This window comes from Leopardus geoffroyi, chromosome B4 (genome assembly GCF_018350155.1).
Source record: "Leopardus geoffroyi isolate Oge1 chromosome B4, O.geoffroyi_Oge1_pat1.0, whole genome shotgun sequence".
In the NCBI taxonomy this organism is placed as follows: Eukaryota; Metazoa; Chordata; class Mammalia; order Carnivora; family Felidae; genus Leopardus; species Leopardus geoffroyi.
In genome coordinates this window covers 142,546,200-142,573,501 of record NC_059341.1, presented here as the reverse complement: position 1 = coordinate 142,573,501, position 27,302 = coordinate 142,546,200, and the positions used below count along the sequence as shown (strand labels likewise).

The following is a 27,302-nucleotide window of genomic DNA, read 5'->3' as shown; positions in this document are numbered from 1 at the left end:
ATCTCAGCCAGTCCTCAGTCTGGGAACTCCGCCCATCTGCTACCCAGAGCCCCACGTGCGAGACCAGCCGGAGACGACTCCGCCCCTTCCGCTCTACAGAGTAGCCAATGAGACCTGGAGGCTGACACTTGGGACCAGCCAGAAGTGGGCGCATTCACGTGTTTGTGGCCCCGCCCCTTCCGCTCCGGGAGACTGGCCAATGAGGGCGAGAAGCCACTTCTGGGGGCGGATCTGGTAACGGAAAGGGGCGGGGTGCCTTTCCGAGCTTGGACCTCGTGCCCCAGGCTGCGTAGGTGGACGGCGGCGGATCCTGACGCGAGCGCAGGCGGTGCGGGAGGTGAGCCACGCCCTCGCTGCGCGCCCTGACCGCAGCGTCCCCACTCCTTATCACGACGTAACCCGTGACCTCGCCCCAGTCTCCTCGCCCTCACACCCCCACCCTTCACGTGTCTTCTCCCCCCAACCCCCCACCCCCACGTGTCCCCTCACCCTGCACCCCCCCTCACCTCAGTCTCCTCCCCCCACCCCCCACGTGTCTCCTCCCCCACACACACCCCACCCCCACGGGTCTCCTCACCTCGCACCTCCCTCACCCCAGTCTTCTCACCCCGACCCCCCCACCCCTGCCCCCCACGTGTCTCCTCCCCCGAAGCCCCACCCCCCACGTGTCTCCTCACCTGGCACCTCCCTCCCCTCCTCCCCCCCCCCCCGTCTCTTCACCCCGACCCCCCACGTGTCTCCTCACTCCGCATCCCCCGTCACCCCAGTCTCGTCGCCCCCCCCCCCCCCCCCCCGCCTCCTGCAGACACCACACACTGCACATCCCAGACCCCGGGCCTTGCCGGGGTGACCCTCTCACCTGTTGCCGCCTCAGCTGGAGCACCTGCGCTCGCTAGACCACACTCTCCGGTTCCCGCCGTCCGCTCACCGGGAGCGGCCCCAGAGCCTCTCGCCCCGTCGCCGCGCGCGCGCCCCTCGCCCTCACACAGCCTCAGTGACCCGAGCGCCCCTCTGGTCTCAGCCGAGGGGGGCCCAGACTCCACCGGACTCTTCGGACTCCAGGCCCTGGAGTCCTGCACGCCTGTGCCCTCTGCGGCGCCCAGGACCCCTGCGACCCCGAGCCTTTCACGCCCCGAGTGATCCCCAACCCTCCTGCTCTTCCCCCCCCCCCCCCCCGCTCGCCCAACCCCCTTAGTCTCCTGTTCCCCGCGTTCCCTTGGCTTTGGCACCCGTCTGGCCCTCCGTTCCGCCCCAGGCTTGCTCATCCCCTTTCCCCGTCTAGCCATCCCTCCCCTGAGACCCAGCATCACCCTGGCCACAGCCCCCAGCCCCAGGCCACCCGGGCCTGGACCTCATGGCCCCACTGGGCCTCCGCTGGCTCCCCACGCATCCTCTTAGCCCTAAGTCCGCTGCCTTACGTGCGTCCTCACCCTGCCCGTCCACCCCACACGTTTCAGAATCCCCGGCCAGCCACGTCCATCCCCTCTCTCTGTGCCACCCCGGAGTCCTGCGTCTGCTGTGCAGCCGTGTGGCCTCAGCACGCCACCCCTGCTTCTCTGCGGCACGTCTGGGTGCCTGTAGGGGGCACACAGCTTTAACCCTTATTATTCTCCTCAAACCGAGAATGCCCGTTAGGAGAAGAACCTTTTCATTGCCATTTGCGGGCGAGCTGGAGACCTCAGCTGAGCCTGGGCCACCTGGACCCTTAGCCTGCCTTACCCTTCCCTTCCCTTCTCGGGGTCATGTGACCACTTTCCTAGCGGAAACCAGTCCCTGCGCCATCAGTTACCCTTTGTCCGCCTTCTTCAGCCTTTTCCCTTCAACTAGCTCTTTCCACACAGGCAGGTTTCTGCCTTTGTGAATTAAAAAACAGAAAACGTTCCCTCTGTCACCTTCTTACTCTCTCCTATTTCTCCTGTCTCCATGAAATCTGCGTGTGCTATCTCTTTTGTCTAATGCTTCATCAATTGTTTATTCGTGGAAATCTTGTTGTTACTGTTACTCACTTAGGCCTGACACCCAAATAAGATGTCCTAAATTCATTTGGTCCTTTTGTAATATTTGACATTGGTGTAACATCTCCCAACGTAAAACAAAAGACACCTGTGACTGCACGTTACATTCCAGCTACTGACCCTCTCTCTGCTTCTCTTTGAACCAGAGCACGCAAGTTTCTACTTCTCTTCTTACCCTCTCTGTAAACACATTGCAATCAGGCTTTTGTCCATGCCACCTCATGAAAACAACTTCTGTGAAGATTGCCAGTGACCTTCAGATTGTCAAATCCATGGTCACTTTTTATTCCTTATGCTACTTTTTCTTTTAGTTTATTTATTTTGAGAGAGAGAGAGAGCATGTGTGAGCCAGAGAGGAAGAGAGAGAGAGAGAGAGAATATGCCAAGCAGGCTCCATTCATACTCTCTGCACAGAGCAGTGGGGCTCAATCCCACCAACGGTGAGATCATGATCTGAGCCGAAATCAGGAGTCAGATGCTTAATCGACTGAACCACCCAAGTGCCCCTGCTTCTGCTACTTTATATGAGACACAATGGATCACTCTTTGTTTACTTTCTTTGCTGGTTTTTCTTCTACCTTTGCTGGTCCTCTTCTTCCCAAATTCTAAATATTGAAGACGTCAGACCTCTCTTCCATCTACTCTCACTTCCTAGGAGATCTCAACTAGTCCCATGGCTTTAAGTGTCATCTGTACCCCAGTGACTCCCAAATAAGGATGTTCAACCAGAGTTTTCACCACACTCCAGATTTATATTTCTACTTGGATGCCAGGACATACTGTTGGCTCAATGTTTACAACACATTTAGAATCCAGTCACTTCTCACTATTTCCACTATTTTTTTTTTTTTTTGAGAGAGAGAGAGAGAGAGCGCACGTGCATGTGCACACACGTGAGCGGTGGGGGGGAAGGGGTAGAAGGAGAGGGTGAAAGAAATCTTAAGCAGGCTCCACACCCAGCACGGAGCTCTGTCTTGGGCCCATGAGATCACGACCTGAGCCAAAGTCAGGAGTCAGAGGTTTAACTGCAACTGAGCCATCCAAGAACCCCTCGCTCCTCCCACTTCTAACACTCTGGTCCAAGCCTTGTCATCCCTTACCTGGAGTTTTCCCGCAGTTTCCTCTCTGCTCTACCATGTCCACCATTGCAGCCAGAGTGATCCTTTTAAATCATAATTCCAATCCTATCACCTCTGTCGAATTTTTCTAACGTCTCCTCATATGACTCAGAATAAAAGCCAAAGTCTCATATAAACTGCAATGTCCTCTCTGGTCTTTCAGCCTCATCTAACAGCCTACCCTCCTTCACTCCACTCCAGCATTTCTAGCCTTCTTGATCTCCTTCAACCACACCCAAGCACACGTACCCTCAAGGCTTTTTCTTTCCCGTTCCCTCTGCACAGTACTCTTCCCCAAGATAGCCCCAGGACTCCTGTGCTCACTTTCTTGAGGCTATTTGAAGCTTCACCTCAGAGCAGATTTCCATAGTGGTTCCTCCCACTCCCATTATTTTTTAGCCTACCTTACTTTGCCTTATTTTCTTCATAGTGCTTAGTTCCACCTGACATTTTATATGTTTATGTATTCATATACATGTATATTTTATAGATTTATATATTATGTATTTATACACATAAATTATGTATTTATGTATCCCTCTCCCTTGACTAGAATGTAAACTCCACAAGGGCAAGGATTATTGTCTTTTGTTTGCTAATATACCCCTAGCACCTAAAACAGGTCCTGACATTTAATCAATATTTGTTGACTAAATGAATTAATTGGCCAGTCCCTCCTCTCTTCTGTGGTCTCGACTACACACTCCCCAGGTCTCTACATTTCTGTTTATCAGTGCCTTTTATGGGCTTGTTTCCAACTGCTCTTAAGAGCTGGTTTTTAAGGACTTTTCCAAGTCCATTTTCCCTTCTCCTTTTATACATTCACCGTGAATGATTTTATCTTTTCCCATAATTTAAACTACCATCAAACGTTTATTTTCAGTTTACCCTCTCTCTCGGGCTCCAATCCCGTATTTCAACTGTTTGTTAAATAACTTTACCTGGGTACACCATAGGCACCACACACTCAAGCTGCCCCAAATTGAGCTCCTATAGCCTCTTCGTTCCATTCCTCTACCCCCATTCTTTCTCCCCCTTTGTTCCATCTGTCCAGCTCAAAACCACCCACTGTATTGTCTGAGGCAATTGTGAGAAAATGTACTGCTAATGAGCTCCATCTCTAGAATCAGGACGGGGTTTGAATCCAGGCCTACCACGATTTAGCTGTGTGTCTTTGGATAGATCCTTCCACAGTCCTCTGTTTCCTTATCTGTACTACAGGGAGAATAATAGCACTTAATTTTGTCACGTTGCTGTGAAATCAGTCAATGTTGGTTGAGAATTTACGCAGTTCCTGGCACATATTAAGCATGAAATAAATGTTATCTTTTATATTATTAGATTCACATCTCTTTCTCACCTAGTTATAGTAAAAGGTTTTCTGAGCAACTACTCTGTGTGTACCTCGTGTTACACATACAGTCACGCCTACTATTTAATTTGTTAATTTGGGTGCCTACTCTATCCATAGCTATGTACATCTTCACAATAACCTACAAAGGAGCTGTCATTTCCATTTTACAGACGGGGAAACTAAGACTTAAACTTTCCAGTGTCTCACAGTCAGTAAATGGCAGAGCCTGGATTCTAGTCCAGGGTTTCAGGGTACACAGAAGTTTTTCTTTAGTTGCTTACTACATTTCATTGGTTGTGTTCACTCACATATTTATCAAGAATTTATTGCATACCAGTAGTAGAATGTGTGAGCACGCAGACTGCAGCCAGATCGTCAGGACGCAATTCTCAGATCTGTGTCTTTGCTGTCTGACCTTGGGCAATTTAGTTAATTTCTCTGAGCCTTGTTTTCCTTATCTGTAAGTTGGAATAATAATAGTACTTACCTTATATGGTTTTGATAAAGATGCAAATGCTTACAACAATATCTGGCTAGAAGGAGGTGTAGAAGTTGTGGGAACATAAGAGAGGTGAAACCTTCAGGGTTGGCTGATTAGAAATGTAAGGAGAGATTTCTAGAAGTGGCCCTTGAACTAAGTCTTTAAAAACAGAGAGAGTGAGGCAAGGGTATTTCAGGCAGTAGCATAATCTATATAAACACATAGAGGCAAGAGAGAACATGGTGTTCTCAGAGTCCTCAATGACATGGCTATAAAGGCTATTTAAATGAGCAGGATTTGGTTTGAAACTGAGCAAGGACATTTGGACGAATGGCTATTGCTCTTCAGAGAATGTTGCGGTACAACAGGTCTCTTTTTACCAGACTTATTTCTTTGTTGGCATGACTGTGTACCTATTTATTTATTTACTTTAATGTTTACTTTTTTGAGAGAGAGAATCTGTGTGTGTGCATGGCGGGGAGGGGCAGAGAGAGGGAAACGGAGGATCCAAAGCACTCCGCTAAGAGTGGAGAGCCCAATGCAGGGCTCGAACTCACAAACCTGTGAGATCATGACTTGAGCCAAAGTAAGACATTTAATTGACTGAGCCACCCAGGTGCCCCATACCTATTTATTTTTTAATCTCCGATTTCTGTAGTGGTTGGCATATGGTAGACACCCCAATTTACAAAATCTTTGATATGACTGAAGCTTAGGGTATATATGAGGACATGGCTAGATATTGATAAATATGAGCTTTGGTGCCTTTAAAGGCATTAGACAGAGAAAAGAGTATTTGAATGTTTGATTTTAAAAATTAATATTTTATTAAAGTTACTAATATTAAAAATCCATCTTTCCTTGAGCATTTAAGTTTAGTTTATAAATGTTATTCTAAATCAGATTATTAGATTACTTATCCTCAATAAGATTATCTCATTCTAAAGTTTTTTTTAATGTTTATTTATTTTTGAGGGAGCACAAGTCGGGGAAGGGGCAGAGAGAGGGGGACAGAAGATCCAAAGCGGGCTGTGTGCTGACAGGCTGACACAAGCAACGGATGTGGGGTTGGAACTCATTAACCACGAGATCATGACCTGAGCTGAAGTCAGACGCTCAGCCCCTCAGCCAACTAAGCCACCCAGATGCCCTCATCCTAAACTTTTAATCTGGTTGTCGGCTAGCAAATTTAATAATTATTTAAATAACATTATTGTTATGTTTTCTATTTGTAAATTTAAACTCATTTAATTATAAACTTAATATATTTCATTTCTTTAAGTATCTCAATTGTCTTAATAAGAAACCTTCCCACTTTTTTTTTTTAATGTTTATTTTTGAGAGAGAGAGAAAGAGAGAGAGAGAGCATGAGAGGGGGAGGAGAAGAGAGAGAGGGAGACACAGAATCTGAAGCAGGCTCCAGGCTCTGAGCTGTCAGCACAGAGCCCGATGAGGGGCTCAAACTCATGAACCGTGAGATCATGACCTGAGCCGAAGTCGGACGCTTAACTGACTGAGCCACCCAGGCTCCCCAAAACCTTCCCACTCTCTTAAATAATTCTTATAAATATTGGGGCGCCTGGGTGGCTCAGTCGGTTGAGCGGCCGGCTTCGGCTCAGGTCATGATCTCGCGGTCCGTGAGTTTAAGCCCCGCGTCGGGCTCTGTGCTGACAGCTCAGAGCCTGGAGCCTGTTTCAGATTCTGTGTCTCCCTCTCTCTGACCCTCCCCCCTTCATGCTCTGTCTCTCTCTGTCTCAAAAATAAATAAACGTTGGGGCGCCTGGGTGGCGCAGTCGGTTAAGCGTCCGACTTCAGCCAGGTCACGATCTCGCGGTCCGTGAGTTCAAGCCCCGCGTCAGGCTCTGGGCTGATGGCTCAGAGCCTGGAGCCTGCTTCAGATTCTGTGTCTCCCTCTCTCTCTGCCCCTCCCCCGTTCATGCTCTGTCTCTCTCTGTCCCAAAAATAAATAAACGTTGAAAAAAAATAAATAAACGTTGAAAAAAATTAAAAAATAAAATAAAATAAATATCATAAGTCTAATAAATATAATGAACCTCAGATTCCCTAAAAATGTCCTAAATCTCTTTATAAACTTAGTAAGATTTTGACTTAAAATTATAAGCTATAATCAATTTCACATTTTAAGCTAGAATGACAAAGTTGACCTGTTACTCTAATAAGCCAAATTCTTTTAAACATAGAAATGCATAAAATACCAAATACTCGCAGTAATTCTAGCTTTTTATGGTCTTGAACATGTCCTATCTTTCTTTGTTCCTTACCTTCTCAACATTGTAAGTTATTCACTCACTAAGGAAGCATCTATTTTATCCCATGCAATTTTTAAAGTTCCCTTCTCTTGTACTTTTCAGAGTTGTCTTCTCAGTTTCCTGAGATGTCATATGATCAGAGGACACTGGCTGGGGTCCAGGGATTCTCTGAGAGTCTGGACTTTACTTAAGACTCCGACTGGTTCTCCTTCTACCTCTCTGGCCCCTCTTCTTCAGTTGCTTTGGCTAGATTCTTCACATCTCCCCAAACTTGATGATGGACTTATCTCCCTTGATCTCACCCATTGTCATGTCTTTAAATAGCATCTATAGGGTGATGACTCCCAAGTTTCTATCTTTAGCCTACTCTCTCTGAATTCCTTTATCCAGTTGCCTACTCATCATACCCACTCAGATGCCTCATAGGCATCTTAATATGTTCAAAACTGAGTTCTTTCTTCTCCCCACACAACCCAGTGTCTTCCAGTTTCCCCCCATCTCAGTTAATGGTATCTCCATTTCTGGTTACCCTGTCAAAAATTTTAGCGTCTTCCCTGACTCCACACTGACTCATCAGCAAATCCTGTTGGCCCTGCCCTCAAAATATACCCTGAACTATTCTATTCTCCTTCATACTACTTACATCATTCCTATGTTGATTCAAGCTATTATCTCTTACCTGCATTATTCCAGTGGCCTCCTAGTCACCCTGCTTCTGCCCATGTACAGACAAGCTACTCTCAATCCAGTGATTTATTAACACATAAATCAGATTATCATCCTCCCAGCTCCCGTCTCACTCAAAGAAAAAGCCAGAGTCTTTTTGGTGGACTACAAGGCCCACCGTAATTCTGCACCCCGCAATTTTGACATCATCTTCTACTGCTCTCCCCTTCACTCTCTCCGTACCAACTATATTACCTTTGCTGCTCTTCCTTCAGCTCATCCAGCTGACTCCTAGCCCAGGGCCTTTGTTCTTACTCTCTTCTCTGCCTGGGATGCACTTTTCCCAGATATCTGCATGGCTCATTCTCTCACTTCCTACAAGTCTCTGGTGAAAATCTAGTCAAAAGACCTTCCCTGTACACTTACTTATTTTTAAGTTTTTATTTAAATTATATTTAATTGGGTGCCTGGGTGGCTTAGTCATTAAGCATCTCACTTCGGCTCAGGTCATAATCTCACGATTCATGAGTTCAAGCCCCACATTTGGTGAGCATGAGCCCCACTTAGGGTAAAACATGAGCCCCTGCTTCGGATGAGCCCTGCTTCTCTCTCAAAATATAATATAATATAATATTCCATTTTGTTAGCATACAGTGCAATATTAATTTCAGGTGTACAATACAGTGAGCAACTCAACACTTTCAATAAGACTTGGTACTCACACGAGTGCACTCCTTAATCCCTATCACCAATTTAACCCATCTCCCCACCCACCTCCCTATTAGTAACCCTCAGTTCTCTATGGTTAAGTCTGTTTCTTGGTTTGCCTCCTTCTTTCTTCCCCCCCCTTTACTCCTTTGTTTTGTTTCTTTTTAAGTTTTTATTTAAATTCTATTTAGTTAGCATACAGCGTAATATTAATCAGCACTTCCATGCATCACCTGGTGCTCATCACAAGACTGTACACTTATTTAAATTTCAGCCATCACCTTCCACACACTTCCTCCCACACTCCATCTCTGGTTGACTTTTTTCCTTGGTACTTATCCCCTCCTTATGTTTATTTCACTTATTAATCTTGTTTATTGTCTCCTCTCACCATGGAGTATGAATTCCATGAAACCAAGGATTTTAACCTGTTTTGTTCACTGCTGTATTTTCAGAATCTAGAGTGGTGCTCAATAAATATGTGTTAAATGTATGGGTAAAAGAATATAACTGCAATCTTATCAATTAGTGAATTGAGCAAGTACCCCACACAACGTAGATATGAATTGTGTATCTCCTTTGCCTTCACAGAGATTTTTGCAACCACCTACATGATAGAATTATTTTATTATATTTTTTATTTATTTAGCTCTTTTGTAGGAAAACTGTAGATTTTTTAACCTTGCAGAGTTTTGTGTTTTTTTCGTGGATATTTTTTATCACGTCTCATGGAAATACACAACTCTTTCAGATTTTAAATATCTCAATAAATTCTAGATCTCTCTTTTTAAAATGTATTTATTTTGAGAGAGAGAGGGAATGCAAGTGGGGAAGGGGCGAAGGGAGAGAGGGAGAGAGAGAAAATCCCAAGCAAGCTCCACACTGTCAGTGCAGAGCCTGATGTGGGGCTCAAACTCACAAACTGTGAGATCATGACCTGAGCTGAAGTTGGACACAACCAACTGAGCCACCCAGGAGCCCAAATTCTAGATCTCTTAAGGCTTTCTTCAATTATTTGGTCACAACTCAGAACTGGATGAGAATGGGAACAGTCAGGAGCTAGATATTAAGGGATCTTATATCTATAGTAAAGAGATTATATTTTATCCTGAAAGAAGATGGGAGCTATTGAAAGGTTGCAAAGAGAGTGACATGGTCAGATTTGCATGTTAGGTAAGGTCATTCTGGAGGTGAACTGGAAAATGGATTTGACAAGAGGAAGCTAAAAGCAGAAAAATCAGTCAAGAGTTTATGAAAATAGTCCAAATGAAAGGTGAAGAGAGCCTGCACCATCAGTTCCAAACTCTGTATTTTCAACTCCAGCCTTTCTCCTGAGCTCCAGGCCTATATATTCGACTGCCTATTTGAATCTCCACTTGGAGGCCTAATAGGCATCTCACATTAACATTCAAAATAGAGCATTTGGTTTCCCTTCTAATCTTCTCCTCTCTTAGTCTTCCCCTTTTTGGCTAATAATACCACCATGTATCAAATTGTTCTCATAAAAATTAGGAATCATTTTGATATCTCTCTCCCTATCATTTACCCCTGCAAATATAGACACATCAGATCCTCTTCCAAATTCTTTTGGCTCATCTTCCAAACTATAGCATGAACCCTTCCACTTTTCACCATTGATATCATTACCTACCACCCTAGTCCAAGCTACATCCATCTCTAGATCATTCTAATGCTCTCTTAACTAACTGGTTCTCCCACTTTTGCCTCCTCTCAACCTTCTGCAATAGTCCAGTTTCCAACCAGCAGCTGAAGTCATTATATTTTTTTAATGTTTATTTATTACTTTTTTTGAAAGAGTGAGCATGTGAGCAGGGGAGGGGGAAAGGGGGGCAGTATATAGAGGATCTGAAGCAGGCCCCGCACTGACAGCAGAGAGCCTGATGCAGGGCTCAAACCCATGAACGATGAGATCATGACCTGAGCTGAAGTTGACCACTAACCGACTGAGCCACCCAAGCACCCCTGAAGTCATTATCTTAAAATATATCCCCTGCTCTCAACCTCCAGTGGCTTTCCCTCACACTCAAAATAAAACCAAAATTCCGGAGGCACCTGGGTGGCCCAGTAGGTTGAGCATCAGACTCTTGATTTCGGCTCGGATCATGATCCCAGGGTTGTGAGATCAAGCTCTGCCTTGAGCTCCTTGCTGAGCATGGAGCATGCTTGGGATTCTCCCTCTCGCTCTCTGTCTCTGTCTCTCTCTCCCCTGCTCACATGTGCGTGTGCTTGCTCGCTCGCTCTCTCTCAAATTAAAAAAAAAAAAAATCTTACCTACCTAGCTGATCTCGACTCATACCACTTTTCTCCTAAACCCCATTCTTTACTTTCTTTTCATGCCTTAAAGCAGAACATATCAGGGCCACTCTCACCTTTTCTTGAGCCGTTCCCTCTATCTAGAACTCTTCCCCTAGCTCTTTATATGCCAACTCCTTTTTACCATTCAAGTGTCAATTCAAATGTCACTTCATTAGAAAGGACTTATCTGACTTTATAAGCAAAAGCACCCCTCCCCATGAAATATCCTCTTTATTAAACCACCCTGTCTTGTTTTCTTTGTGCAGTGAACCACAAACTGAAGGTATGCTTACCATTCCGTTGTTTATTATTCGTCTCCTCCATGGAATGGAAGCTCTGTGAGAGCATGGGTTTTTCTGTCTGGATCTACAAATACACTGAGATATCCACATCCATAGTAGACATCTGACACATAGTAGATGCTCAGTAAATCTATTCAATGGTGGTTAATGGAATGGACCCGAATTAAAGCTGCAACCTTGGAGAGAGAAAGGAAGGGACTGAGAGATTTTAAAGAGCTGGGCCAGGCTATGAGTTCCACAAAGGCAGTGTTCAGTTCACTGGTGACTCCCAAGCAGCAGACCTTCTTGACCCATAGATGATTAAATGTTTATTCCATGAACAAATAAAATTGTTGAGTTTCAGTGGCCCATTTGGTCAGGAAAAGAAGATAAGGAGGAATTAAAGATGGCCTTGGGTTTCCGGCTTGGGCTACCCAGGTATAAGTAATGGAGCTGGAATTGAAACGTCAGTCTGTCTCACTGTGTCTTCTTTTGTGTGTGCCTAGATGGCTGATTCTGATCCTGGAGAAAGAAGCTATGACAACATGCTGAAAATGCTGTCAGACCTGAATAAAGACTTGGAAAAGCTACTAGAAGAGATGGAGAAAATCTCAGGTACAATGTCTTCCCCCTTACGTCCAGTAGCTCAGATTCTTCCTACACTGCTGAGCTCAAATCAAGTGCCTTAACAGGCCTTCCCTGACCACTTCTCAGCTTCTATACCATGTAACTACTATGCCACAAAATTTGACAATACCGCTAAATATTGCCTTGAATTATTTTCTGATTACTTTATGTGTGTTTTCATGTTACTTCTTCAACTGGACTGTTATCCTCCTGTGGGCAGAAATAGTGATTTCTTTTTTGTAACTGGGCACAGTACCAAACCCAAGCTCAAGTGTTCAGAAAATGACAATGTTAATATAACACCTATGAACAGAATTGGAACATTCTTCCTGTGAGTCGTTTAAATAGAAAGAGTTCAGAGTAATAGCGCTAAGACTGATGAGGTGCTGAAATGGGAGGTACAGTTAGTTCAGTGGAATAGAACAAGAATAGAGTTGAACAAATTTCTCCATTTTTGAATAGGAATGTTAGTCTGTTAGTCCACATGTTTCCACTAAGTGATAACCAGCAGTGGTGGAGATACTATTATAATTTCTTTGTTTTTTTAAGACTTTATTTTGGGGACACCTGGGTAGCTCAGTCAGTTAAGCATCCAACTCTTGGGTTTGGCTCAGAACATGATCTCACAGTTCGTTAGATCAAGCCCCCAGTCAGGCTCTGTGATGACAGTGTGGAACCTACTTCAGATTCTCTCTCTTACCTCTCTCTGCCCCTCCCATGTGCTCTTTCTCTCTCTCTCTCTGTCTAAATAAATAAATAAACCTAAACAAAAAAGGCTTTATTTTTAAGTGATCTCTACACCCAGTGTGGGGTTTGAACTCACAGCCCTGAGATCAAGAGTCACGTGGCCTACTGACTGAGTCAGTCAGGCATCCCCCCACCATTATAATTTCTTTAATTTGTTCTTTACTAATTCAGAATATGTATAATTCTTTAATTTATAAGCCTAAGTTTTATTAGAGAAAATAATAATGTAAAACAAATTTTAGAAAGCATGCATACTCTACTCAAAATGAGAAACAACCTTTTTTTAAGGACATTTTTAGTTTGCAAACAATCTCCATTTATTACAACAGGCTTTAGAAAATTTCTACCTGAGTGGTGCCTGGGTGGCTCAGTTGGTAAGCGTCCAACTTCAGCTCAGGTCATGATCTCATGGTTTGTGAGTTCAAGCCGTGCGTTGGGCTCTGTACTGACAGCTTGGAGCCTGGAGCCTACTTCGGATTCTGTGTCTCCCCCTCTCTCTGCCCCTCCCTTGTTCATGCTCTGTCTCTCTCTATCTCTCAATAATGAATAAACTTTTTAAAAAAATTAGAAAATTTCTACTTGAAATGTTGGCAATTTTTTTTGCCTATGTACTTGAAAGTTTTTTATATTTTGTAAACTGTCTTTTAAAAATGTTCTAGGGGCGCGCCTGGGTGGCGCAGTCGGTTAAGCGTCCGACTTCAGCCAGGTCACGATCTCGCGGTCCGTGAGTTCGAGCCCCGCGTCGGGCTCTGGGCTGATGGCTCAGAGCCTGGAGCCTGTTTCCGATTCTGTGTCTCCCTCTCTCTCTCTGCCCCTCCCCCGTTCACGCTCTGTCTCTCTCTGTCCCAAAAATAAATAAACGTTGAAAAAAAAAATTTTTTTTAATGTTCTAGGGGGCACCTGGATGACTCAGTCAGTTCAGCGTCCAACTCCTGATTTCAGCCCAGGTCATAATCTCATGGTCCATGGGTTCAAGCCCCGCTTGGGGTTCTGTCTCCCTCTTTCTCTGCCCTTCCCCTGCTTATGCAGTCTCTCACTTTCTCTATCTCTCTCAAATAAATAAACTTTAAAAATAAATAAATAAACAAATGAATAATTAATTAATTAAAAAGTCCTATAATTTGTTTTCTACCAAAAGTTATATAATTCCTTCAATCTAATAAAATATTCTCCTATCTAACAGTATTCACTTAGTACCTACTATATGCTATTGTAGGATTAGGATGGAATAGAGATATCAAATAGAGATGCTCCTTCATTAAAAGAAGTAGGTAGGGGGCCAGAAACAGACATCAAGATGACTAATTATAATTTAAATATATAAATTAAAACATTTTAACTTTCTATTAAAACTGTAATCTAGTAAACGCTGATAATGGTGTATACCAACTACTGGGGAGGGAGCAGAGAAGAAAGAGAGGCTGATTGCTTGGGGAGGCAAGTGAGGCTCTGAACAGCGCATTAGGGAAGGAATTCAGATTGGACAGATGAGGTAGGGATGCTGGAGGTAGAGAGGAGGGGCAGTCCTGTAGAAGAAATAGCCAAATGTGTGTGTGCCAGTGAGGGAAAGCTGGGCATAGGGAGCAAGATTAGCGCATGAGAACCACAAGAGGGCAGGCCAAAGAAGAGGCTGAAAAGGTGAGAAGAAGGGTCTTCAACATCAGCCTAAGGAATCTGACCTTTCTTTTCTTTTGTTTCTTTTCTTATTTAGGTAATAGATAGCCATTGGGATTTCAAGGAAGACACTTGTGTTTTAGAAAGATACCTCTGGTAACCAAGGAGGGATGGTTTGGAGAGGGATGACTAGTGGAAGGATCAATTATGAAGCTTTGCAAAACTAAAAGCTAAAAAGGAACTAGCCTTAACTCTGGCGTGGCACTGAGAACAAGACGGAAATAGCAGACTTCTGTGATAGAATCTCTTGATTTGTAAGAGGTCTTTATGTATTAAGACTATAAACTCTGGGGCACCTGGGTGTCTCAGTTGGTTGAGCCTCTGACTTCGGCTCAGGTCATGATCTCTCAGGTTTGTGAGTTCGAGTCCCAAGTTGGCCTACTGCTGTCAGCGCAGAGTCCACTTTTGAATCCTATCCTCCCCTCTCTCTCTGCCCCTCCCCTGCTTTCAGATGTTTGCTCAGTCTCTCAAAATAAATAAATAAACTTTAAAAAAAACTGTAAAAAAAGGATTTAAAAAAAAAAGAAAATCTTTCCCTAATCTGAGATTAGTGAAATATTTACTTATATTTTCTCCTACTTTACTTTGTGTTCCTCTTTTTAAAATTTTTAAAATTTTTATTTATTCATTTTGAGAGAGACAGAGACAGTGTGAGTGGGGGAAGGGCAAAGAGCGAGAGAGAGCGAGAGAGAGAGAGAGAGAGAGAGAGAGAGAATCCCAAGCAGGCTCTACACTGCCAGCACAGAGCCCAGTGCAGGGCTCGAACCCACAAACCGTGAGATCATGACCTGAGCCGAAACCAAGAATTGGACGGACTGAGCTACCCAGGCACCCCTCTTTGTGTTCCTTTTTAACATTTACTTCCAAACCACCTGGTGTGCCAAAGGAACCAGACAGCATATTGCATTTTTATTTAGATCTGCTAGCGACTCTTTTTTCAGCAAATATTCCAATAATAATTAAGGTAGTAGCTAAGTAAGTTATTAAGTAACAATAGTTAAGTCAGTTAATGTTGCAAGGTAATAGTGTTATTAAAAATACTCTCTCCTTTCAAGATAAGGTTGACAGGTATTTATATTGAAATAAGTCACATAAAACACTCAGCTTTGACAATTTTTTAAATGTGAGTAAAATTAAAGTTGTCTGATACTTGCAACTATTATATTTAAGCAGCTACACTTCTTGAAAGGCTTGTGCATTTCTTTTCTCACAGGAATAAAAAAGGTTTAGCCTATGTACACTTGGCATAAATGAGGCTTTTATCATGCGCAATTCCACACCCTCTCTGCTTGGTGCTTTTTCCACATCACACCCCTTGAATTGATATAAGGTCCATTATTTGTTCTTTAGCTGATTCTTTCCTTAGTTTTAGTTTCACATATTTTCCTCTTTTTTATAATTCTGTTTTTATATAAATGTTCTGCACAGTAGTCTGATTTGGGGGTAATATAAGTCTTTGTAGAAATTTCTTGAGGCGCCTGAATGGCTCATTTGGTTAAGTGTCCAACTTAATTTCAGCTCAGGTCATGATCTTACAATTTGTGGGTTCAAGCCCTGTGTCAGGCTCTGTGCTGACAGAGTGGAGCCTGCTTGGGATTCTCTCTCTCCCTCTTTCTGCCCCTTCCCTGCTTGCATGCATGCTCTCCCCCTCTCTCCGAAAAAAATAAATGTACTTAGTATATAGATCTTAAGTGTTCTCACCACACAAAATAAATAATAACTGTGAGGTGATAGAAATGTTAATTACCTTGTCTGTGGTAATCATTTCATAATGTATACAAATATCAAAACATCACATTGTACGCCTTAAATATATACAATTTTTATCTCAGTTATACTTTTAAAAAGCTGGAAAAATATAATCTCAGAGCCAAAGAAATATCATGACTTGGGGGCAGGGTTAAAGCACCATTCATTCATTCATTCATTCAACAAGTACTTCCTGAATGAACACATGCCAAGCCCTGCACTTTAATTGCTTATAATCTAATGGGGGAAATAAATGTATAGACATATAAATGCAGTATACAGGGGTGCCTGCATGGCTCAGTCAACTAAGCATCTGATTCTTGATTTCCGGTCAGGTCATGATCTCATAGTCATGATGAGCCCTGTGTCGGGATCTGTGCTGAGCATGGAGCCTGCTTGGGATTCTCTCTCTCTCCTTCTCTCTCTGCCCCTCCCCACCACCCTCTCTCTCTCTCAAAATAAAATAAACATTTAATAAATAAATAAACAATTAAGAAATGCAGTATACTATGTTAATTGGTATAATAAAAGGATAGTAAAGTTCCAGTGAGATTTGGAATCGATGGCTGAAATCTGTCTGGTAAATTATGGAAATTTTTTTTGAGAGAGAGACAGAGTGTGAGTGGGGGAGGAGCAGAGAGAGAAGGAGACACAGAATCCAAAGCAGGTTCCAAGCTCTGAGCTGTGAGCACAGAGCCCGATGCAGGGCTCGAACTCGCAAACCACGAGATCATGACCCGAGCTGAAGTCGGACGCTTACCGACTGAGCCACTCAGGTGCCCCTAAATTATGGAAATTTTTAAGAGGAGGCATGAAGCATTTCTCTGAAGTAGGAGTTGTTAGGAGTTTCTCAAATAGACAAGTGATGGGCAAGGCTTTCAAATAGAAAGAACAATTTGTGCCAAGGAACAAAAGTATAAGAAAGTTGGTTGGACTTAATGTTAAACTTCTATAGAATAAACTACAAGTGGAAGTGGTAGAGAATAAATCTAAATGAATCATTTGGGGTCAAATCATGAAAGACTTTGTGTAGCACACTAAGAAGTCATTCTGTAGTCAACAGGGGAATAATTGAAGAAAGCTAAGCAGAGGAAAAACATAAAGATTTATAGAAAGGTTTTAGAAAGATTATATAGCGGTGTGGAAGAGATTGGAAGCTACCTCAGCAATGACCTCACAGATAAATATTACCAGATACAGCATTGGTGGTATAGTGGCGAGCAAAGCTGCCTTCCAAATACATGAAATGATAAGCCACTGTGAGTGAAAGTCCACAGAAGCAAGAGTCAACATATTTAGATCTCCAAGGACTATAGGTGATGTCAGATGCAGAATGCAAATAGCTGTGTATAAAGTGGCTACAGAAGTAATGGATGCAGTTACAAAGATGAGTATAAAAGAAACTCAAGGGGGGGCACCTGGGTGGCTCAGTCGGTTAAGCGTCCGACTTCAGCTCAGGTCATGATCTCGCAGTCCGTGAGTTCGAGCCCCGCGTCGGGCTCTGGGCTGACAGCTCAGAGCCTGGAGCCTGTTTCCGATTCTGTGTCTCCCTCTCTCTCTGCCCCTCCCCTGTTCATGCTCTGTCTCTCTCTGTCTCAAAAATAAATAAACGTTAAAAAAAAATTTTTTTTAAATAAAAGAAACTCAAGGATAGACATTTTTGAAAAGAACAAATGGAGCCTCTTAAAAAGAAAAATATAATTGTGAGATAAAAACGAAATCAACAACAGTTGAAGAGATGATTAATTGCAGGATAATGCATCAAAAAGAGATAAAGAAAGTAAAAGTATGAAGAGATTAAGAGACTTGTGATATAGACCGAGAAGTTCTAATATATACCTAATTAGCATCTCAGGAAAAAAAGACATTAGAGACAATGGAATAATGGCAATACCTAATAATATAATGTCTGTGAATTTTCCAGAACTAATGAAAAATTGAATCATAGATCCAAGAAACAAAATACATTAAGTAAAATAAAATTATATCCATACCTAGACACATAATAGTGAAACTTCAGAACACCAAAGACAAAGAGAAAAACTACAGGAAACCAGAGAGAGAGAGATCAAAGGAGTAACAATTGGAGTGAACTTTGATAAATGGACTAAATGCGCCAACCAAAAGACATAGGGTATCAGAATGGAGTGAACTTTGAACAATAATTGTGAGAACCAGAACTTAGTGGAATAATATCTAAATGTCATAAAAACACTATTGACGCAGAATTACGCATCCAACAAAATTATCTTTCAGTAATGAGGAAAAAATAAAGACATTTGCAAATGAATAAAAACTTACAATATTTGTCACAAAGAGACCTGCTTTAAAGGAACTACTAAAAGTTTTACTTAAGTAAAGGGAATATGATCTGAGAAGGAAGGTCTGAAATGCACAAGGCAATGGAAAACAAATAAAATATTAAACATGAAGGTAAATCCTATGAATAGTTCATTAAGTACATTTTCTCCCTTCCACATTACTTCCTGTGACAGTGTTGCTAAATCTTCTGCCACCACATAGCAAGTATCTCCTCTCCCCTAGTTTCCAATAAGAGTTTCCTCACTTTTCTGTAAATCCTCATTGGCAGCCTCCTCAAACTCTAAATCCTATGAACAGTGTGCTCAAGGTACTTTAATCTTTCACTAATGCTTTCCTCAAAATCCTTACAGCTTTTCCAGCTCCCATCCCCTGAAACACTCCAAAGCCACTCCTACATTTCACAGTTTTGTTACAGGAGCACTTACTCAAGTACCAAAATCTGTATTAGTTATCTACTGCTTCATAACAAGTTAACCCCAATTTAGCAACTGAAAACAAAAAATGTTTATTATCACACAGTTTCTGAAGACCAGGAATCTAGGAGTAGCTAAGCTGGGCTCTGGATATGTGTTTTATGAGTTTGCAGTCAAACTGTTGGCTGTGGTTTCAATCTCCAGATGTTTGACCAGAGGCTGGAGAATCTCCTTCTGAGCTCACATAGCTGTTGGCAGGCCACTTTCTATGTGGCCTCACCAGAAGGCTGTTCATGACATAACTTATCCCAGAGCAATTACATGTAATATAATATAGTATAATACTACATACACACATGAAAGAGCCAGAGACAGAAGGTACAATCTTTTATAAGCTCATCTTAGAAGTGACATACCATCACTTCTGTCATATTTTACTTGTCACATGGATCTACTCTAGTACAGTGTGAGAGAACTACATAAGGGTGTGATTAGCAGAAGGCCGGGACTACTACAGGGCTCAACTTGGAAGCTGGCTGCCACACTTATGCAGAACATCTAAAACACATGTAATTGGAGATAATATGTTACATAAAAGATAAGTGTACAAAAGTTAATTGCATTTATATATACCAGCAACAAGGAATTAGAACACATTTTTTAAAGGCATTTACAACAGTAACACACAAACATACACATGCACGTGCATAGACACATCTATTAATTCCCCTGGAAGAAATGTAACAAGAAATGTGCAAGGCCTATATGCAGAAAATTATCAAACTTGACTAACAGATACTAAAGATCAAAATAAATGGAGCTGTAGCTACATTTATGAATAGAAAGACTTAAAGTAATATGTCTGTTCTCCCCAGAGTTCATCATTTGCTTTAAAGTAGTTTTAGTGAAAATCCTAATAGGGTTTATCATGGAACTTGACAAGTTTATTCTAAAACATTTATGAGAGACTTACAACCCAAAAATAGCTAAGATATTTCTGAGAAAGACAAGGACAGAGGATTCACCCTACCATTACCAGGACTTATTATAAAACTACATAGTTAATATAGTGTCATATTGACTTAGAAATAGACAAGTTGAGCAACAGAATGCAACAGAGAGCCCAGAAACAGACGCACACACACACACACATCACACACACACGCTCACACACTCACACATAAACACACACACATGGATATGTGCACACATAACACACTCTCATACACGCACGTACACACGTGAACACACACACTCTCACACACATGTACACGCATAACATGCTCATATACACAAACATGCACATGTGTACATACATACACACTCACAGGAATTTTTATATATAATAGGTGAAATGACAGATCAGTGAAGGAAAGAATAAACCATTTATTTTTATTTTTTAAGAAGGAACTATTTAATAAGTAAGCTGGAGAAATTGGTTATCCATAAGAATAAAAATTACAAATGCATCCCTACCCACACATACACACAATAGCTTCAGAACAATAAGGGCTTAGGTATCAAAAATGTTTAAAACTTGGAAAGAAAATAGGGGAGAATATCTTGTGACTTTGGGGGTGGAGTAGAATTTCCTAAACAAGAGGCAAAAATGCTAAACACAGAATAAAAGATTGATACGTTGAACTACATTAACGTTAAGAACTTCTATTCATCAAAAGGTAATTTAAATGTCACCTTCTTGGGGCACCCGGGTGGCTCAGTCAGTTGAGCATCCAACTTTAGCCCAGATCATGATCTTGAGGTTCGTGGGTTCTTGCCCCACGTTGGGCTTTCTGCTGACAGCCCAGCGCCTGCTTCGGATTCTCTGTCTCCTTCTCTCTCTACCCCTCCCCCACTCACTCTCTCTCAAAAATAAATAAACATTAAAAATTTAATAAATAAATAAAAATGTCACCTTCTCCGTGAAGTGTTTCCCAAGTGCTCTTCCTGAAATTGCAAATCCTTTTTCCCTGGCACCCTCAACCCTCCTTCATGGATTTATTTTTCTCCTCAACACTTATTACTTTCTTTTTTTTTTAACGTTTTTATTCATCTTTTGAGAGACAAAGAGAGAGAACAAGCAGGGGAGGAGCAGAGAGAGAGGGCTGAAGCAGGCTCCAAGCTCTGAGCTTTCAGCACAGAGCCCAGTGCAAGGCTCGAACCCACAAACCTCAAGATCATGACCTGAGCCAAAATCAGCTGTTTAACCTACTGAGCCACCCAGGTGCCCCGGCACCTACTACTTTCTAACATACTATATAAGTTTACTTATTGTTATTTTTTTAATGTTTATTTATTTTGAGAGAGAGAGTGCCCATGTGCACAAGCATGCAAATAGAGGAGGAGCAGAGAGAGAGGGAGAGAGGGAATCCCAGCTCCACGTCATCAGTGCAGAGCCCGACTGGGGGCTCTATCTCACGAACTGGGAGATCTTACGACCCGGGAGATCATGATCTGAGCTGATCAAGAGTTGGAAGCCTAACCAACTGAGTCACCCAGGCGCCCCTACTTACTGTTATTTATTATATAACGGTCATGAGGCCAAGACTTTTTGACATTTTCTCACTGCTCTGTCCCCAGAATAGATGCTGACCCATAATAGATGTTTAATAGATATATTTTTTTAATTTTTTAACGTTTATTTGTTATTGATAGAGAGATACAGAGTGTGAGCAGAGGAGGGGGAGAGACAGGGGGAGACACAGAATCCGAAGTAGGCTCCAGGCTCTGAGCTGTCAGCACAGAGCCCAACGCAGGGCTCGAATTCACGAACTCTGAGATCTTGACCTGAGCCGAAGTCGATCGCCTAACCAACTGAGCCACCCAGGCGCCCCTAATAGATATTTTTTAAATGAATGAATATGTCTTAGCTCCCTGATTTTTTATGCATTTTAATAAAGCTGTATCTTAAGCTTCCTGACATCATCCTTTCCTAGTACAGTGCTAACAGGGAAATAGATATTGGAATATGATAATTTCCATGGTACCGACTTGCGTGGCAAAATGAGGACAGTGTGGTATGTTTTTAATTTGTAATTGATAATAGATAATACCCTTTCTACCATAGCGGGTCCTTCATTTGTTGTTTTCTAATTATTTTGGTTTTGTTGGTTTGTTTTTCTTTAGAGTTCTCTGGCAGAGAGTTGGCATACTTTTCAGCTCACAGCATGTTATCATCATTAATCCATATAAGAATCTTCCCTTTTTTGTTTACATTCTTTTATTTCCATTTCTTTTTTTTGTATGTCACTTTTTTTATATTATGTATAAAGTTTCTGCTTTTATTTTTTTAAGTTTATTTATTTTGAGAGAAAGAGAGAAGAGGGAGTGGGGGAGGGGCAGAGAGAGAGGGAGAAATTCTCAAGCAGGCCGTGAGTGTCAGCAGGGCTTGAACTCAAGAACCATGAGATTATGACCTGAGCTGAAACCAAAAGTCAGATGCTTAACCAACTGAGCCACCCAGGTGTCCCCCTACATCTTAAATAGAAAAATTTTAGGTGAGGGTCACCTGGGTGGCTCAATCAGTTGACTGACTGGCCCTTGATTTCAACTCAGCTCATGATCCCAGGGTTGTGGGATCGAGCCCCATGTCGGGCTCCACGCTGAGTGTGCAGCCTGCTTAAGATTCTCCTCTCTCTCTCTCCCTTTGCCCCTCTCCCGGACTCATTCTCTCTCTTTTAGAGAAGAGTTTAAATTTAAATATAAAAGATAGAAACATCTTAAATTTAAATAGAAAAGTTTAGGTGAGGGGTTCCTAGGTAGCTCTGTTGGTTAAGCATCCAACTCTTGGTTTAGGCTCAAGTCATGATCTCACAGTTTTGTGAGTTTGAGCCCCGCATGGGAATCTATTCTGACAGTGCAGAGCCTGCTTGGGATTCTCTCTCTCTCTCTCTCTCTCTCTGCCTCTCCCCCACTCACGCTGTCTCTGTGTCTCTCAAAAATAAATAAGCTTTAAAAAAACAACTTAGGGGGTGCCTGGGAGGCACAGTCAGTTAAGCGTACGACTTCAGCCAGGTCACGATCTCGCAGTCCGGGAGTTCGAGCCCCGCGTCAGGCTCTGGGCTGATGGCTCAGAGCCTGGAGCCTGTTTCCGATTCTGTGTCTCCCTCTCTCTCTGCCCCTCCCCCGTTCGTGCTCTGTCTCTCTCTGTCCCAAAAATAAATAAATGTTGAAAAAAAATTTTTTTAATAAAAATAAAAATAAAAAAAAACAACTTAGGTGAAATCCACATACCATATAATTAACCATTTTAAAGTATACATTCAGTAGCATTTAATGCATCCACAATGTCATACAGCCACCAAGTCTATCCAGTTCAAAATGTTTTCATCATTCAAAAAAGACACTATGTGGGGGCGCCTGGGTGGCTCAGTTAGTTAAGTTTCTGACTCTTGGTTTCAGCTCAGGTCATGATTTCAGGTTTCATGAGTTCAAGCCCTGAATCGGGCTCTGCGCTGACAGCATGGAGGCTGGTTGGGATTCTCTCTTTCCCTCTTTCTCTGCCCCTCCCACCTGTGGGCTCATGCTCTCTCTCTCACAAAGTAAATAAGTAAACTTTTTAAAAAAGACACTTTGTACCCCTAAGCAGTCACCCCCATATGCCTCTATCCTCAGCCTTTGGCAACCACCAATCTGTTTTCAGTCTCTATGGATTTACCCATTCTGGATATTTCATATAAATGAATCATATGGTATGTGAATACAATTTGTTTCTGGATTCTTTTACTTAGCATATTTTCAAGGTTCATCAATATTATAGAATACGTTAGTACTTTATTCCTCTCTATGGTTGAATAATTATCCCATTGTATGGATATATCACATTTTCTTTATTCATTCATCCTTTGATTGATATTTGGGTTGTGTCCACCTTTTGGCTATTGTGAATAGCACTGTTGTGAACATCTATATGCAAGTATGTGTTTGAGTACCTGTTCCCAATTGTTTGGAGAATTACCTAGAAGTGGAATTTATGTCTAGCTTTCTGAAGAAGGCCAAACTGTTTTACACAATGATGCACCATTTTACAATCCTACCAACAGTATACCAGGGTATACTGGTACTCACAGTCTGTGAGTTTGAGCCCTGCGTCGGGCTCTGTGCTGACAGCTCGGAGCCTGGAGCCTGTTTCAGATTCTGTGGCTCCCTCTTTCTCTGACCCTCCCCTGTTCATGCTATCTCTCTCTCTCTCTGTCTCAAAAATAAATAAACGTTAAAAAAAAATTTTTAGGGGCGCCTGGGTGGCGCAGTCGGTTAAGCGTCCGACTTCAGCCAGGTCACGATCTCGCGGTCCGTGAGTTTGAGCCCCGCATCAGGCTCTGGGCTGATGGCTCAGAGCCTGGAGCCTGTTTCCGATTCTGTGTCTCCCTCTCTCTGCCCCTCCCCCGTTCATGCTCTGTCTCTCTCTGTCCCAAAAATAAATAAACGTTGAAAAAAAAAAATTAAAAAAAAAATTTTTTTAAGTAAAAATGAATAAATAAATAAATAAAAAGGGAATATATACATAGCTTCTCCATTAAGTATATATGTTGTAAGTTTTGGTATATCACTTTTAGTAAGCTTAAGATGTCTCCCATTATTTCTAATTTGTTAGAGTTGATTTTTTTAAACCACAAATAGGTATTAAATTTTGTTAACTGCCCTTTTTTTGGGCATTAATTGAGCTGTTCCTATGATTTCCCCCTTTTTATTTATTTTTATTTTTTGAACGAAGTTGAATGTATTATTATTAAACTATTTATCTTCCTGCAAGGCTGTTGCTTCACCATATTAAAAATAGCACCAGCTATTTTGAAAGCACAGTATATTGCAAAATTAAGGTAGTATTCTTTATCTGACACTACAGAACTAACAAACCTTTCTCCACTGCCAGTTATTTCCAATGGATAGATCATTTAAGTATTTTGACTCCAATCCAGGGAGAGATGCAAACAAGTTACGATATTCCCTAAGACTTAAGATGACAGTGTTATCCTTGAATTACATAATTTTTATAACTAGTTTTTAACCACAAATAATTACAGGATTCTGAATATTATAACTAGAGCCTAGCCTAAAAATCATAAGGTATGGCAAAAAAGATACATGCTAAGTTTATCTGCAATCATTAGAAAGTTAAGGGGTGTTTTCTTTCATTAATGTTGTTGCGAGTGATTTCTTTTTGCACTAGTATTGCTAAAAGTTGCTATTTTATTTATTCATTTTTAATTTTTTAATGTTTATTTATTTTTGAGAGAAAGAGAGAGCATGAGCGGGGGAGGGGCAGAGAGAGAGGAGGACATAGAACCCGAAACAGGCTCCAGGCTCTGAGCTGTCAGCACAGAGCCCAGTGGGGGGCTCCAACCCACAAACCGGAGATCATGACCTGAGCCAAAGTCCCAGGCTCAACGACTGAGCCACCCAGGTGCCCCAAAAGTCGCTATTTTAAATCCTCCATGCACCACTAATTTAAGACAATTATGCTAGATTAAATTGTTTCATACTAGTCTATTTAGGGGTTCCATTTTCACTCGTCAATAGGTTTTATGTATTTCTCATATGCTTCTTCACACATTAATTCATCCAGTTCTGAAGGGTTACTGAGTGTTATCTTGATCAGCCAACCATCTTCATAACAAGATTTGTTGACAAGTCCTGGATTTTCACAAGAGCTTCATTAATTTCAGTTACTTCTCCTGATAGAGGAGAACAGAGTTCACTAGCAGCTTTCACACTTTCCAAAGCACCAAACTCCTCTTGTTTGTTCAATTTTGTCCCAACTTCAGGCAGACTACAGTAAACATCATCTCCCAAAGCTTCCTGTGCAAAATTGCTGATTCCCACTGTTCCAATACCATTTTCTGTTGTTATCCATTCATGTTTGTCTGTGAATTTATGCACAGAGAGCAGAGCAGAGCCTGTGCACAGCATCCTCATGGCACCCGCGCTCAGCCCCCAGGGCTGGATTTCTGTTACAAATTCTACATCATAACATGCTATTTTAACACATTGTTAGGTTTGGTTAGTTCATGTTATGTTTAGAGTTTTATATCTATATTGATGTAAAATAGAACTATATTTTTTCATATAATCTTTGATTTTGGAACAAACTAACTTAGGGAAAATTATGTATTTATTTTTGTTTATCTCTGTTCTCAAATTTTCTGTAACATAAATGGAATGCTCCTATATCCATACAGTGAGGTTATCACTCTTCTTTTTCTAATTTCTGGAATCATATTATGTAAGAATTAACTGTTCTTTCAAATTTTGGTAGAATTCATCTGTAAGACCATCTGGGGCCTGAGACTTGGGAGATATAACTTCACCAATTACATTTAAAATGTTGATTGGTCTGTTTTGCCAAAGGTGGGAATTAGCCCGTGGCTATAAAGTCCAGGCCCATCTTTGTCCCTTTATCACATGGCTGAGCCTGCCCTTTGTCATCATTCCTGTACTCCCTGTCTACCTTCTAGGCCCTCAAAGCAAATTCACTTACTACATCCCTAAGTGATGTCCTCCCCTCTCCTACAACAGAATTTTGGAACACTTTATCTTCATCCTTTGAACCCTGCATTTAGGTGTACAGCTTGACTGGTTATTTATTTATTTATTTATTCACTCATTTATTTTGAGAGAGAGAGAGTGCATACATGTATGAACAGGGAAGGGGAGGGCGGGGAGGGGATCCCAGGCAGGCTCCATACCAGCATCACAGAGCCCGAAGCAGGGCTCAAACCCATGAATCCTGAGACCATGACCTAAATTGAAATCAAGAGTCAGGCACTTAACCAACTGAGCCACCCAGGTGCCCCACATCTTGGCTGTTTTTTCTTGATTTCTGTATGAGGATTTTAGTTCTATCCAGCAGGTAGTGTATCAGGTGAGCCCTAGTTGGCTTCTTAGAATATCTGCTGTTCAGGCTTTTCCAGAGATTATGACCTTGGCTTTGCTAAAGTGCAGGCCTTACCAAAAGCTCTCAGAGAGAGCCTGCCCTTACCATCTGGTTTAAAGACTCCTCCTACTCCATTTCTCTGTCCCAACACATGCTGCTTATTGCCGTACAGCACCCTCCCCAACCTGTGATTGTCTTGTGTGTTTATTCTATCTCCCATGGCCCCTATAGACACTTCCTGAAGGTGGGGTGTGTCTATCTTGTATACTGCTATATTGCCAGGAGACCAGGAGTGCCTTAGCAAAATGCCAACACAAAGGTGCTCAATAAATATTGAATGAATGAAAAACTCAAGAGATGTGCATTTCTGGAGGATCTTCTGATGATCATGAGTTCTTTCTTTTCTATGCATTCTGAATTTTCTTCCTTGGATCAAATTAAAAAGGGCTTTGCTCTTGATATAGTGTTTTGGTGTCTCATTGAATTGCCTTTTCTGGACTGTGCTTTGGCAATATGCCAACAGCTTTCTTTTACCAGTGATTACAAAAATAGACATAGAAGAATCACTTTGTATTTATTTTATTTTTTTTTAATTTTTTTTTTCAACGTTTATTTATTTTTGGGACAGAGAGAGACAGAGCATGAACGGGGGAGGGGCAGAGAGAGAGGGAGACACAGAATCGGAAAC

At 42.0% G+C, this 27,302-nt stretch overlaps 1 protein-coding gene across 1 annotated transcript in view; it reads left to right on the top strand.

Moving 5' to 3' along the window:
* The first annotated feature begins 228 nt into the window (after positions 1-228).
* SYCE3 (synaptonemal complex central element protein 3) overlaps positions 229-27,302 on the top strand; it is a 29,679-nt gene continuing 2,605 nt past the window's right edge. Inside the window, exons 1-2 of the mRNA XM_045464209.1 lie at positions 229-337; positions 11,716-11,824. Of these exons, the coding sequence (XP_045320165.1) occupies positions 11,716-11,824 (109 nt within the window). The 5' untranslated portion in view covers positions 229-337. The remainder of the gene's footprint in view (positions 338-11,715; positions 11,825-27,302) is intronic.